Source organism: Pan troglodytes, chromosome 8, assembly GCF_028858775.2.
Source record: "Pan troglodytes isolate AG18354 chromosome 8, NHGRI_mPanTro3-v2.0_pri, whole genome shotgun sequence".
NCBI classification, from domain to species: domain Eukaryota; kingdom Metazoa; phylum Chordata; class Mammalia; order Primates; family Hominidae; genus Pan; species Pan troglodytes.
Window position 1 is genome coordinate 100147617 of NC_072406.2, and position 14852 is coordinate 100162468.

The 14852-nt window shown below is 33.6% G+C and overlaps 1 protein-coding gene across 7 annotated transcripts in view; it reads left to right on the forward strand.

The window, feature by feature from the left end:
• Positions 1-14852, forward strand: part of PTEN (phosphatase and tensin homolog) — a 104923-nt gene that overhangs the window by 64701 nt on the left and 25370 nt on the right. For all 7 annotated transcript variants that reach the window (XM_054659762.2, XM_063780859.1, XM_016918822.4 and 4 more), the window contains 2 exons: positions 2856-2899; positions 4830-5068. In XM_054659762.2, coding sequence (XP_054515737.1) covers positions 2856-2899; positions 4830-5068 — 283 coding nt within the window. The remainder of the gene's footprint in view (positions 1-2855; positions 2900-4829; positions 5069-14852) is intronic.

Below are 14852 nucleotides of genomic sequence, written 5' to 3' on the forward strand. Positions count from 1 at the left end.
ATGTATACTTCTTGCCTTTGAGGAATTTAAGTGTTCACTGTATACCAATTTTTTAAAGGTATTTACTATATTTCAGTGCATATTTTATTTGACATACTTTATCATTTTGTGGTAAACCTTTAGCTTTACTAATTTTCATCTGTTAAGTTTTCTTTTGTAAGATGGTGATAGCTTCATCAAAGAGAGTAAAGAAGAGACCTGCCTACCTAGCTGATTCTATGGCAAGTCTCGCTTCTCTGGAAGCTTTTCCTGTTAATCTTATTCCTTCAGTTTCTGCCTCCTGTTTCATAAAAACTCATTCTTTAAATGCTTATTCATTTCTCTTGTCTCATATAAACCAATATGAGGTACTGGTATCTTTTGAGTTTTAGTTATAAGGAAGCATAAATGGTTAAATTTAAATGGCTAAACCCCATTTGCCATTTGTGTATCTTTAATTTTAGTTTGTTGAGAGACTTATCACTACCAAACCACAAAGAATTTAAAAGAAACTGTCAGTAGGTATAGGTGGAAGGAGGGCATTTATCAGAGATTTTAATTTAAGAAGAAAGTCTTCATCCTTATCCTACCAACCCCCATTCCCTGAGCATATTTATCATTACTAGTCCCAGCATATTTGCTCCCATATTTCCTATGCTTACCTGTGAAGATTTTCATAACTTTTTCCTTGCTTTTTACTGTCACTGTTGGTTCTGTGATTTATGACAGATACTGCTCTTGTGGGAATGCTGGCTTTGACTGAAATTTGTTACTGCTTTTGTATTTAAAACTTTTTTTTTATTATAAGTAGAATTATGGAACAGTAGTAGAAAAAGTTTGACTTTTGTAATCAGAGATACTGAGCTTGAGTTCTGGCTCTTTCATTTGTATACTGTTATTTGGGGCAAGTTTTTTAATGCTCTTAAATCTTAGCTTTCTCATATATAAAATGGAGATAATAACAGTTATCACGTGATTGTGAGGATGAAACCAAAAAAAGTGGAAACTCTTTGTAAGGTGTGTTCATCTAGTTGACACTTAGTAGTCATTACTTCCACTTTCCATCCATATAGTCCTCTTAACAGTAATATTTGAGAGGCATTTTTATTAAAGCAGTCTTAAGGAGTGTTCCTCAAACCACATGTTCTGGGATCCTGAGAAAGTAGGGGAAGTTTAGAGAACTGAAGCTGCACAAAACTAACGTTTATTTTCTGTTGTGTTGTCCTGAGACCAGCTTCTTAGATTGTGTTTCCTAGTCCTACATCTCTGATTCCTTATAAAATACTCCATTATGAATTCTTCACTATTGACAATTTCTCCCCTTTTATCTGTACCAAAGAAAGTGTAAAATGTGACTGTCTTCTTTGTCAGTCCTCTTCTTCCTGTTTTTCATGTCAATGGGTATGAAATTATTAGCAAGGATGCATATATGTGCATATGTCATTACTAAATGCATTTTCTTTCTAGAAAAACTCAATATACTAAATTATACTAAAAAGGAAAAGCTTGTTTTGTTTTGAGTGGTAGTATGAAAGTTGTTTTATTTTAGGTCTGACCAGTTAGAAACCAATGGATTGTAGTTTATTTATAATTAGTTAAACCTTCATGTGAATTTGGTTTTGAATTACCTTTAAGGTAGAGAAACTATATAGATGTTTTTCAGGGTTTCTAGATGTACAATACAGGTTCACAATCACTTATTTGAAACTCTTGGGGCCAAGTATGTTTCCATTTTCAGAAATTTTAGTTTTCAAAAGGTAGCACAGATAAATATACTTTTACATAAACACCCCAGTGGGGTGTGGGTCATTACCTGAAATGAAATGTTTTACTCTTCGCTCTAAGTGTATTAAATATTATGTACAATCTTATTACTTCAGATCAGGATTTACTGTAGTTGAGTTTGCCATAAAACTTAAGAGAAAATTTTAGATGTTTTGAACTTTTGGGATATTGAAATTGCAGGTTAAGGAGCTATGGACCTTTATTTGTTTTAAAATGCTAAGAGTTTATTTTAAGTAATTTTTTTAAAATTTGTTTTGCATAGTAGTTGGAGTTACCAGGGTACTGCTAACCACACTGATATGTAAGATCTCTTTCTGAGCCTTTTATTGTTTGTAAACATGGCCTGTTAATTATTAGAAAGCCAGTACATACTAACATATCACTGCTATTAAGACAAATATTAGCATACTCTAGTAATGACAAGTCAGCATTTTACTATTCTGTATTGATTTTACTTATTCTTTCATTACTCTCATACTGTAATTAAAACTTGCAATCTGAGAGACTGTTGAAAAAGGTGATCGTTGGCTTTTCAACAGGGAGTAAGGTCTGGTTTAAAAAAAAATTAGTAAGCATTTGGCCAAGTAGATTAACAACATTCAGTTTTTCTTTACTGTCCTTATGCTTTTACTATTTTTAACATATATCTTTTTGAAGAATAGTTTGAGAATTATGTATGCTTAACTATGAGATACAGATACTATTGAAACTAGTCAGTTGTTTATAGGTACTTGTAAAATTAAAAATATATTCCAATAGCATGCAGATTTTTCATAGAGGAAATTTGAAAGCATGGAAGCACCTGAATTTACAGTACTCTATATTAGTGGCATCACAAGTTTTTAAGCAAATGTATTAGCTCTAATTGCATACACTTAATCTTTTAAGCTTTGGTTTTATTATTATAATATGGGGGTGATAACAGTATCTACTTAATAGAATTCTTGTTATTACATGAAATAATTAATGTTAAACACAGCATAATATGTGTCACATTATAAAGATTCAGGCAATGTTTGTTAGTATTAGTACTTTTTTTTCTTCCTAAGTGCAAAAGATAACTTTATATCACTTTTAAACTTTTCTTTTAGTTGTGCTGAAAGACATTATGACACCGCCAAATTTAATTGCAGAGGTAGGTATGAATGTACTGTACTATGTTGTATAACTTAAACCCGATAGACTGTATCTTACTGTCATAACAATAATGAGTCATCCAGATTATCGAGTGAGATACATATTTATCTTAAGAATTATCTTTAAAAATTTCAAAAATTTTAATTTTACTGTTGTGTTTTAGGAAAAAAGTATTGCATAAAGCTATTAGTATTGTCAGGAAGACTAAAGTGCAGCATAGACTAAGAATTAGGAAAATTCCTAGACTAAAAATAGTATAAGGAGAGGGTTTACCTACTGTTTGAGGCAGTTGGTCTAATAGTAAGCAATCACAGGGAGAAAGCAGAACTACTTAACTCTTCTGTGTTGAGGAATGACATAAAAGGTAGGAAAGGATATAACAAATGTTGATAAGAGGAGTCTGATGGATGAGAGGAGGGAACTGCTTTAAATGAGTTCTACTTCAGACATAAGTTAATTCTCAGAGCCCACAAAAACTTTCACTTTTATTTGTGAAATACAACTCAGTTCTCATGGCTTTAACACTTTAAACCATGAGAGAACTGAAGAGTTGAGAAGCTTGGCAGATGCTGCTGTGATAGTCAAAAAGAAAGTGGGTGCCATGAGCTACTATTGATGTATTTGCCATTGATTCCTCCTGAAAATCTAGAATGGACTTTCAGACAAATGGTTTGAAAATTCTAAATCACTAATGATTGAGATTTAGTATAGGTTTACTAAGAACGGGTTTTTTTTTGTTTTTGTTTTTGGTGGATTTAGGCTGTTGCTTACTAAGCAAAGCAGGCTTTAGTTGAGGTTTATCTTGCTTTAAACAGATATTTAACAGATTTTCCTGGAGGTTTTTGTGTACCACTGGGAAAATGAAGTTAGGCAGATGACTAAGTGAAAGCTGTCCTGCTGACTCCCTATAATGATAGTCATTGTCTACCAGAAGAGCTCTCCTGTCACACCAAAGGATAATTGATTATATCCTGTACCATATTATGAGTCACTTGATTGGAGATATAAGACATACTTCTCACATATTTAGATGACACAGGTTAGTACGTTGAATATCAGCCAGGGTTTTTAAGGATCTTAATAGAGTGGAACTAAGGTAGAAACTATTAAGAACAATTAATAGTGATATATCTATAGTCCTGTTTCTAAACAAGTTTTTTTAAAAACCTCAACTCTAACTATAGTGAACAGAGAAGTCTTGGACTCTTACAATTCATGTGAGAAGACCTGAAACTTTGATAACAATTATATACATTTTGTAAGTAATTTCTTTGGTGTATGCCTTCACATATCTCTGGTATGTGACCTATGCTGCAGTCCATTGAGCATAGATTCCCAGAATGTATTCTCCTGCAGAAAATGGAGGAAAATAATACTTGGCTTCCCTAATGATTACATGTGTATACAACACTAACATTTGCAAGACCACCTTTAAATAACACACTTAGCATTTTTATTTTATGAAATGTAATATGTAGTTCTTTGCATAGTTTATCCTATTAGTAATCTATTCTGTCTTTGGAATATGTTTTGTGATGATGAAATAAATACTATAAATAGTATTATTCCTTTTGCATTGAGAGTCCTGATGAAATGTCCATGTGACAGTTCATTTTGAGTTTAGCTCTACCTCTAATATGTGACCTATGCTACCAGTCCGTATAGCGTAAATTCCCAGAATATATCCTCCTGAATAAAATGGGGGAGAATAATACCTGGCTTCCTTAATGATTATATTTAAGACTTATCAAGAGACTATTTTCTATTTAACAATTAGAAAGTTAAGCAATACATTATTTTTCTCTGGAATCCAGTGTTTCTTTTAAATACCTGTTAAGTTTGTATGCAACATTTCTAAAGTTACCTACTTGTTAATTAAAAATTCAAGAGTTTTTTTTTCTTATTCTGAGGTTATCTTTTTACCACAGTTGCACAATATCCTTTTGAAGACCATAACCCACCACAGCTAGAACTTATCAAACCCTTTTGTGAAGATCTTGACCAATGGCTAAGTGAAGATGACAATCATGTTGCAGCAATTCACTGTAAAGCTGGAAAGGGACGAACTGGTGTAATGATTTGTGCATATTTATTACATCGGGGCAAATTTTTAAAGGCACAAGAGGCCCTAGATTTCTATGGGGAAGTAAGGACCAGAGACAAAAAGGTAAGTTATTTTTTGATGTTTTTCCTTTCCTCTTCCTGGATCTGAGAATTTATTGGAAAACAGATTTTGGGTTTCTTTTTTTCCTTCAGTTTTATTGAGGTGTGATTGACAAGTAAAAATTATATATAAATACAATGTATAATATGATGTTTTGATGTATGTGTATATACATTGTGAAATGATTACTACAGTCAAACTACTTAACATATTCATCACCTCACATAATTATTATTCTCCCCCCAGGGTGAAAGCATTTAAGATCTATAAGCTACAATTTTCAATTATACAATGTTATTATTAACTATAGTCACTATGCTGTCCAGTAGAGCTTCAGATCTTGTTCATCTTGTATTCCTCCCTCCCCACCCTCAGTCCCTGGAAAACAGGTTTTAAAGATAGTTGCTAATCCTTATTTCTTCTAAATTTTTAAATCAGTTGCTGCCTCAATTTCTATATGAGAAATGACTGATTGATTTCATTTTTCTGTTCACGCTACCATTTTCATATCATACTAGCACATGTTACCCATTAACTGTATTGCAGATTTGGTCTCACAAAATTCTTCTAAAATAACATTTTTAAAAAGCATATTAATCAAAAATAAGCTTTATATTTCTGAAGCTTGTTTGAGCATAGAATGCCTTTGGATAAAATACCATTACCTAGTAAAGTGTGAACTTTTATAATCCATAAAAATTATTGTTTTATAAGAATATTCATAAATGTAGTTAGATTAATAGAAGATTCTCGATTCTTTGATCAGAAAACTAAGGACTATATTGAAAAATCAGTGACAAATTTAATTCTTATAGTATATCTGAAAGAAAAAAGAAAACTCTTGGGAGAACTTTTACAGTGATTTAATTTTGCTGTTGATATATTTCTTTAGGTGGTAAGTATGGCAAAACATGTTAAAATTTAATGCAAAGAGATTTTGTACATTTTTCCATCTCTAAGCAGGACAAAGCCTAAGCCCCTCCAGATAGATAGAAAAACTCATTTAGAGAGTTCTCCTTCATGTTAATCTAATTTCTTCTTAATTCAGCTGTAAAACAGAAATAGAATGATCGTATTAATCATTTAAAGCTGTGTAATTGCATAGATTCCTTGTTCCTTTACCCCCTCTTATATCTTGTTTCCTATCCTTTGTGACTTTTTTTGCATTATATATAAGGATGCCGAAATACTGTTTATTGTTGATAGTTTACAAAATTGAATCTTACATTAGTGCATAATTTTGGTGAATGTTGAAGATTATGGTAGATTGCCTTACATTTCTGCATATTGTTTGCACCTTGGAATGATAGCACTGGCATGAATTATAGAGCTGAGGATCTAAAGATTTTTACTTTGATTTATCCCATTATCATCTGCAGGGAAACAATTGCTTTTACTGATTAAAAATACAGGCTGGGCACAGCGGCTCACGCCTGTAATCCCAGTACTTTGGGAGGCCGAGGCGGGCGGATCACAAGGTCAAGAGATCGAGACCATCCTGGCCAACCAACATGGTGAAACCTCATCTCTACTAAAAATACAAAAATTAGCTGGGTGTGGTGGCGCACGCCTGTAATCCCAGCTACTCAGGATGCTGAGGCAGGAGAATCGCTTGAACCCGGGAGGTGGAGGTTGCAGTGAGCCGAGACTGTGCCACTGCACTCCAGCCTGGTGATAGAGGGAGACTCCATCTCCAAAAAAAAAAAAAAAAAATGCAGTAGCAAAAGCGATTGTAGAAATTTAAAACAGAGTTGATGAGCAGCAGATATTTTGGTAGTGGAAAAAAAGGTAAAAAAATTTTTGTAATAAAATAGAAAAATTTTGTAATGTGGAGGCGCAGAACACTAGATTTAAGCCAGGGGCTCTTAAATTGTGTTACATTCCTTTTAAAGTCTGATGGAAGGTATAAATGTTCTCCCCTCAAAAAATGTGCATAGTGTACATAAAATTTTGCAGTTTTTATTACATTGAAATATATTCTTTTAGACAGAATGTAAAAGAACCTTCATGAAAACTATGTCACTTTTTTATGCAAAATCCAGTGGCTACTACATGAGAGCAATGAATAAATCTAAGTGGTACAAATTAACCAAAATTAAGCTTTAGTTCTGTTCAATACTAAATTTTAATGAAAAGACTGCTATTTAACTTTTAAAATAACAAGTTGAAACTATGCTCTTTGACTTTGACTTTGCAACTTTTATATAATCTTTGATATCCAATCAGTGTTGACTTTGGTAAAAAGTGCTGAAAATGCTATTTTACAAAAGAAAGAAGAGTAAATGGAATCTGTAGATTCTATTGCCTGATGAAAGTAGACGTGTCAAGAAATAAGAATTCTCCAAGACTCTTCAGATAAATTCATGTTGCATCATTTTCTTTGCCTTCAAGTTACTGAGATCATTTTTGGCAAGATCTGTATCATTAATGCTGTGTTAGGAAAGAAAAGATTATGACTCCACATTTTACTTTCAAGGTTGAAGAGTTAAACTCTTTAAAAAGAGTGTATGTTATCCTGTAAACAGCAGTATCAGGCTGTAGAATTTGTCTTCTGAAAGCAGGGAACTTATATATAGCAAAGAACTTCACAGTGCTCCCATTTCTTGACAAAACCTCTCGAGAAGCTCTTGATTGAAAGTCTTGGCTTTCATGAATCTTGCAACTTTCACAATAGTAGATTTTTCATGACAAATCATCTTACACAGGGAATTATTCAAGGGTTGGCACTTGAAACAGTAGAATACTTTCACAACAAGAGATAAGATTTCTTTCAGGATTGATGACAGTCTTGCACCCTAGCGCATACTGATGAAGAGAGCAGTGGGTGACCATGACATGGAGAGCTTCTGTCTTTACCAGTGCTCCAATATCAGATGTGTTGTCTGGCAGTAAGGTGTACTGTCTGCCTACAGAATACTGAGGTTTCTTCAGGAGAAGTTTTTTGGTAAAGAAACTTTACCATTTTGAAAGTGTTAATGTTTTCTGAAGCTTCCAAAAAGATTCCAAAATGGGAATGTTTCCTTGATTGTGTCACCATGCTTGCATTTGATGAAAACTTGTAGCCGGCTATACTGAGAAATCATATCTGAAGAAAGGTGGTACTTCCAATCTTTTTGTGACCTACTTTATTATTATTTTTTTAATGTCAGGGTTTTTTTTGGAATGGAGAAAAGTATTTGATAGAGGTATTGCAACAGTCTTCTTCTTCTTCATGCTACAAGTATATTTGACTCTTTCTAAGATACTTGCCTTCACTGTTCAACTGTGTGACTTTTTGTTTGTTTAGCATTACAATCAATATCCTAGTAGGATGATTTAATCAATGATTTTTAATTGGAACAAATAGTTTTTGTAATGGTCTAGGCTTTTCCAACTTAACTGTGCTCTCACATGTGGTCTCTTTTTCTCCCTCTTTCCTCCTTCTTATACACTCTCACCCACACACATATGCATACATACCCTGTCTGATGTATCTGCTTCTTCAGAATAGTTGGCTGTGCTCTGCTGATGATGAGAACTTGCCATTTAAGAAGGACTTGGGATAGTCCATGTCATCATGTTCAGGGATAAAAGTAAAACCCAAGGGTATTTAAACTTTATTGTATTTTATTTTCTGTTTCCAGTCCAAATTAAATCCAAGAGAAGGCTCCATAATCAAAAAGTAAGGACATATTTTAAATTTGCCAATGGGAAGATATTCTAGTCGTTACAGTCTGGTAATACTGTCAATTCTGTTTCTCTTCAGAGGTGAGGGGAGACTATTTGATGAAATCGTAAGTCCTGTAGGGTGTTGTGAAATAGGGCCAGAATGAAAGATAGCAAGAATAGTGTTATGAAAATAAAATGCAAAGTTTATAGTATCATGTGGTAAAATGTAATAGTATTTACTTCATCAGTAGAACTGCTCTAGTAGCTGTATATTCTCCATCCTTGCATAGGTTGGAATATCCCCCAAGTGAAAAGAGATTGATGGGCTAATAGTTAATAGAAAATGGAGATCTGTACATACAGTGTTAAGAATGTAGATATTAAAATTGTTATATTTAGCTGTTACATAATATTAAGACTCAGAGTTAAGTAATTTCACTGAAATTGATTGCTTTTTGTGTCTTGGAGTCAAAATAAATAACTGAAATCTACTATACTTGGCTCATGCTTAATTAATATACTTAGACCATATTTCGGATGAATTATTCACAGGATCTAAAGGAGTATCCTCGTGTTCTTACCTTCTTTATCCCTGTGTTTATTTAAAAAGGCAAAAAAAATGGAGCAGATGCGGTTGGTTAACCATATTTTACTGAACAGTAGCATTTGTGTTTAGGTTGAAACAGCATTAGAAAACTAGATACGGATTAAAGTCAGTGGTAGGTTTTTTTTTTTTTTCTTCCAGGAATGTTTCTTATAGATGATCAAACAGGCACAGGAAGGGGAAGTGTTGTGATCAATATTATCCAGTTAATATTAGCATTCAGAGGAAAATTTGAGTCCTCTGATACACTGTTAAATTTCTTTCTATACTATCAAGTCCACAAATCCTGGAACTGCAAAAGAATTTTGAGACTGTTCAAAATAATTAATCTCTGTATAGGCTCAGGCTTTCCTGCAAGGTTATGAAATGCTGATAAAATTGGTCTTATTTTGAAAGGCTCCTCAGCTTATACCTTTCCTTACAAATGCTTCCTTACAAATGCTAAAACATTTAATGACTCCTGACTTAAAGGGAATTTGGACAGATTGAGGTTGTTGGTCTTGGAAATATAATACTGCAGGCTTCTGTAAAATACTTGAAATGTAATTGTTTTAAAACTTTCAAAGATACCACTTGTTTGCCTGTTGGTTAGAATACTGGTGAAATAATTTTTAATCTTTTATGAATAACTAATTTCATCATAAGAAAACTTAGCTAAGTATGGTAAAGCTGTTGTTATACAACTGTGGAATTCTTCCTGAGGAGTAACTATCTTATAATAAATGTAGTTGATTATCGAAAGTAGTTTTATTCTTGGAATATCTCATAATAGGTTTATTCTCTTCTTGTCAGTATTTCCTTGTAGATTGAGCCTGTGGATTTGCATTTTTGTAATTGTGAATCACCATTATAGGAGATACATGCATTTTATCTACTTTTCAGTTTGTATGGGGTTAACTTTATTAGAATTATCTTTAATGTTATTTTGCTTATATCCTTAATTTTAATTATAGACAAACATTAAGAAGCTGGAGAAAATTATGTTCTAGTGACATTTATATAGAAGAAGAATCTTTTTTCCCCCTTTCTTTTTTGAAGGGAGATGAGGCAGTCATATTTTGGTAAAGAATTTGTAGACTTTGCAGAGGTCTCTTCAAAATAATCTGGCTCAGAGTCTTGACATATCCTCAGCAGACATGGTGCAAATTAGATGGCAGAGTGGTGGGTACAAGTTGACCATAAAATAAAGCATTAGGTTAGTAATGCCCAAATAATACTTTGGGTTTTCAGTGTTGCAGAGAAGTCAGACAACTGATAGTTATTATAAAGAAAAATGTTCTGAGAGTGAGGTAACCGCTTAAGGGAAGGAAGCCTCCTTCTGTCTTATTCACTAATTTACAAGAAGATAATTGTGTTACACTTCCTTAGGAGTCATTCATTTGTATATTTGACACTTTTGCTTTATGAACATGTGAAGATTATTCAAAAGTAAGCTGTTGGTGATTTTTTTCTTCCAAGAAAGCATGCCGCAGGGCAACTTCTAGGGTTGGTTCTCATCTAGTCCTGTGCTCCACACTATCTGCATCTGCACTTAAGTTTCAATATTAGATAACTCACATGTTTAAACTATGAAGAAAGAGTTAAAACATCCTGAGAATGCTAGTAAGTATGTATTTTTGAAAGGACTTCCAAAATTTGAGTTTAAAGAGGTAAACTCCTTTTACATGACAAAGTTACTTAGAATCACTACTGCTGTTTCCCTCTCCCTTGCCTTCTCCCTGTCCCATGCATACCCCTAGCTGTGTTCCAGAATGATGGCACATAAAGTAAACATTCATATTTATTTCCCTTTTTTTGTTTGTTTGTTTTTTTTTGCTTGTTTGTTTTGTTTTTTTGTTTGAGACAGAGTCTCACTCGATCACCCAGGCTGGAGTGCAGTGGCAACATCTCAGCTCACTGCAACCTCTACCTCCCGAGTTCAAGCGATTCTCCTGCCTCAGCCTCCCGAGTAGCTGGGATTGCAGGCGCCTGCCCCCACGCCTGGCTAATTTTTGTATTTTTAGTAGAGATGGGGTTTCGCCATGTTGGCCAGGCTGGTCTTGAACTCTTGACCTCAAGTGATCCGCCCACCTCGGCCTCCCAAAGTGCTGAGATTACAGGCATGAGTCACTGTGCCTGGCCTCTTATTTTTTCTTTGGTTAAACTTTTAGGGAAAAAGTTTGAGCTGCTTTTAATTTTCTTTTTGTTTTTAAATAAATTATTAAAGTTTCTCTGTATTAGGAACTCTTGTGTACATGAGTTCATTGAGCTTATTCTTAATAAAGACAAATCTTCTAGAAATAATAGTTGTAACTTTAAATGATCTCAAGGAAAATGTTTGGTTTCTCTGGGGAATGAATTTTCATGACCTAATCTTAAATCAGGTTATTTTTTCTAGCCTGTTTACTAAATTTCTACATGTTATAACCTAATGAAATTTTCTTACTTCCTCTTTATTTAAAACAAACTATAATTACTGTCTTTTTAAAAATCTTTCAATGTGGCGTTCTTATTTTTCTTAACATTTGAATTTTCCTGGGCCAAACCATGTTACTATGATACACATTATTTAAGGCTGTTATATAATACAGTAAAATTGTAGAACTTTCATACCTTGAAGGATCTTAGCAATTATTTAATTCAAACCCATTCTAACATAGATGATAAAACAGATTTGCAGGGTTGGGCACGGTGGCTCATACCTATATTCCCAGCACTTTGAGAGATTCAAGCGGGAAGATTGCTTGAGCCCAGGAGTTCAAGACCAGCTTGGGCAACATAGTGAGAGGCCGTCTCTACAAAAAAATATTTAAAAAATAGCCGGGCATGGTGTCACGTGCCTGTAGTTCCAGCTACTTGGGAGGCTGAGGTGGGAGGATTGCCAGAGCCTGGGAGGTTGAGGCTGCAGTGAGCCATGATCACACCACAGCACTCTAGCCTAGAGCCTCCCTGTGTGGCAGGCTCTACACTTCAGATAGGCAACAGATCGAGACCTTGTTTCACAAAACGAACAGATCTGCAAAGATCAACCTGTCCTAAGTCATATAATCTCTTTGTGTAATAATAAAAACCCCATCTTCTAACCTCAAACCTGGTATTTTTTTCTACGAAACTATGTTCTGTAGTCCAAATTATTTTTCTTGATTATTTTGAATCCTAAAGTAGAAATAGAAACTTAGAAAAATAAAAAGCAACTCCTTTATGACATATGAGGACTTTTTCAGTTTTAAATAAGAAAAACCCAACTCAAAGTAGCTTAAATAAAAGGAGACATTTTTTGACTTACATAACCTAAAAGCTCTGGCCTGGATCTAGGTGCTCAACAGATCTCAAGAGTATCTCTCTTATTCTCTCTCCCTCCCTTACCCTCCTCCTCTTTTCTCTCTTCTGTATATATGTTATTTTCAAACAGGCTCTCACAAGTAGTGGCAAGATATAGTTCCTAATAGCTTCAGGTTTGCATTCTACCTACTTTAGCAACTATGATGAGAAGAGAGCTACAATTTGAGCAAAAATTTGTAGGGTGAGTTCTGATTTCCCTGGATTGAGGCACGTGCCTATTCCTGAACCAAATATTCTGTCCAGGGAATGGAATTCTCTGGGGCATGTATCTAAAGCTGAAGTGTAGAGCCTGCCACACAGGGATAATAATAGTTTTCCAAAGAAAAATCAAGGAGGGGAAAGAATGTTGGAAAGAGAAAAAAATATCAGTTGTCTGCTTCTCATTTGTTCTCAATAATTAGTTTCATAGAAGTGAAATACTGTGTAACACCCTAAACTTTAGAGATTCTTCGTAGACAGGAAAAATAAGAACTCAATGAAGTTGTGACTTCATTCAAATCACGTAGTTTGTGTACATGCTATTAGTAAAACCCAGGACAGCTGAGTACAAGTTTTACCCTTATATTCACATTGAGGTCCAGATCCTGGTTTTGAATGAGATAATTATGCGCAGTCGGACTGTTTTCTGATCCTAAAAATAGAGACAATAATATCTATCTTGTAAAGTTGTGGTAGTGTTAAAGATATATAAAATGTTGGCAAGTACCTTAATATACAATAACTACTGCTATATGTTGTCATTGTAATAATCATCATATTTCTTCCTTTGTTGAATTGCTTTCCTGTAGTAATCTTATTGTGATCATCCTGAAACATAGATTTCCGAGCTTCAAGCAAACACTATTATGTTGAAAAATCTACATTATTTCTAAGTTTAGCAGTGCCAGTGGAAAGTTTATTGAAATAGAAAATTTTTTAACTGAGGAGTGTAGATTGTGAATTCGTGATTCATCTTCTTAGGAGATGATCGGAGTATTGATAAATATTGATGCATAGAATATGAACAAAACATTACATATCTTGTGCTATGATATTAAAGTAGTATTCTGTTCTGGTAGTAGTATGGCAGTATTTTAGGTCTGAAAGATGTATATAATCTGTACTTTGAAGTCTGTTTTTTAAGAGATTAATCACAAGAGATTTACATAAAACAACTAAGGTTAAAAATAAATGGTGGATTAGAGATACATCAGGCAAATTTCAATTTCAAAAGCAGATGACAGAATCTCAGTATCAGGGTAGCATTTAAAGCAAAAAGCATTAAACTGGATCAAAAATGTCATTTTACATCAACACAGGGTACACTCCAGGTAAAGACTTAACAGTTATGAACGAATGTGCTAAACATCAAAATGTATTAAGTAAAAGCTGAAAGAAATGAAGAATAATTGGTAGAAAAGCAATGATAGGAATCCTTAATGTACTTCAAAAGGCACGAAGTAAGAAGGTACAGTCATGTACCACATAATGATGTTTGAGTCAACACCTGACCTGGTATACGACAATGGTCCTATAAAATTATAATGGAGCTAAAAAGCTTCTATCACCTAGTGATGTTGAAGCCGTTGCAATGCAATGTATCACTCACATGTTTGTGGTAATGCTGGTGTAAGCAAACTTACTGTACTGTCAGTTGTATAAAAGCATAGCACAGTTATGTTCAGCACATAATACTTTATAATGATAAACAAATATGTTACTAGTTTACGTGTTTACAGTACTATTATTTTAGCATGTGCTTCTGCTTATTAAAAAATGTTAACTATAAAATAATCTTTAGGCAGATCCTACAGGAGGTATTCCAGATAAAGGCATTATTGTCATAGGAGATGGCAGCTCCATGGGTGTTATTGCCCCTTAAGACCTTCCAGTGGGACAGGATGTATAGGTGGAAGACAGTGATATTGATGATCCTGACCTTGTAGAGGCCAAGGCTAAAGTATGTGTGTATTTATTAGTTTTTAACAAGAATTTAAAAAGTAAAAAAAAAAAAAAAATTTAAAAATAGAAAAAATCTTACAGAATAAGGATACAAAGAAAAAATGTTTTTGTGTAGCTGTGTAATATGTTTTTGTTTTAAGTTAAATGTTACAAGAGTCAGAGTTAAATTTTTTTATATTTATAAAGTGAAAAAGTTATAAAATGCTAAGGTTAATTTACTGAAGAAAGAAAAAATTTTTAAACAGATTTAGAGTAGCATGTTTATAAAATCTA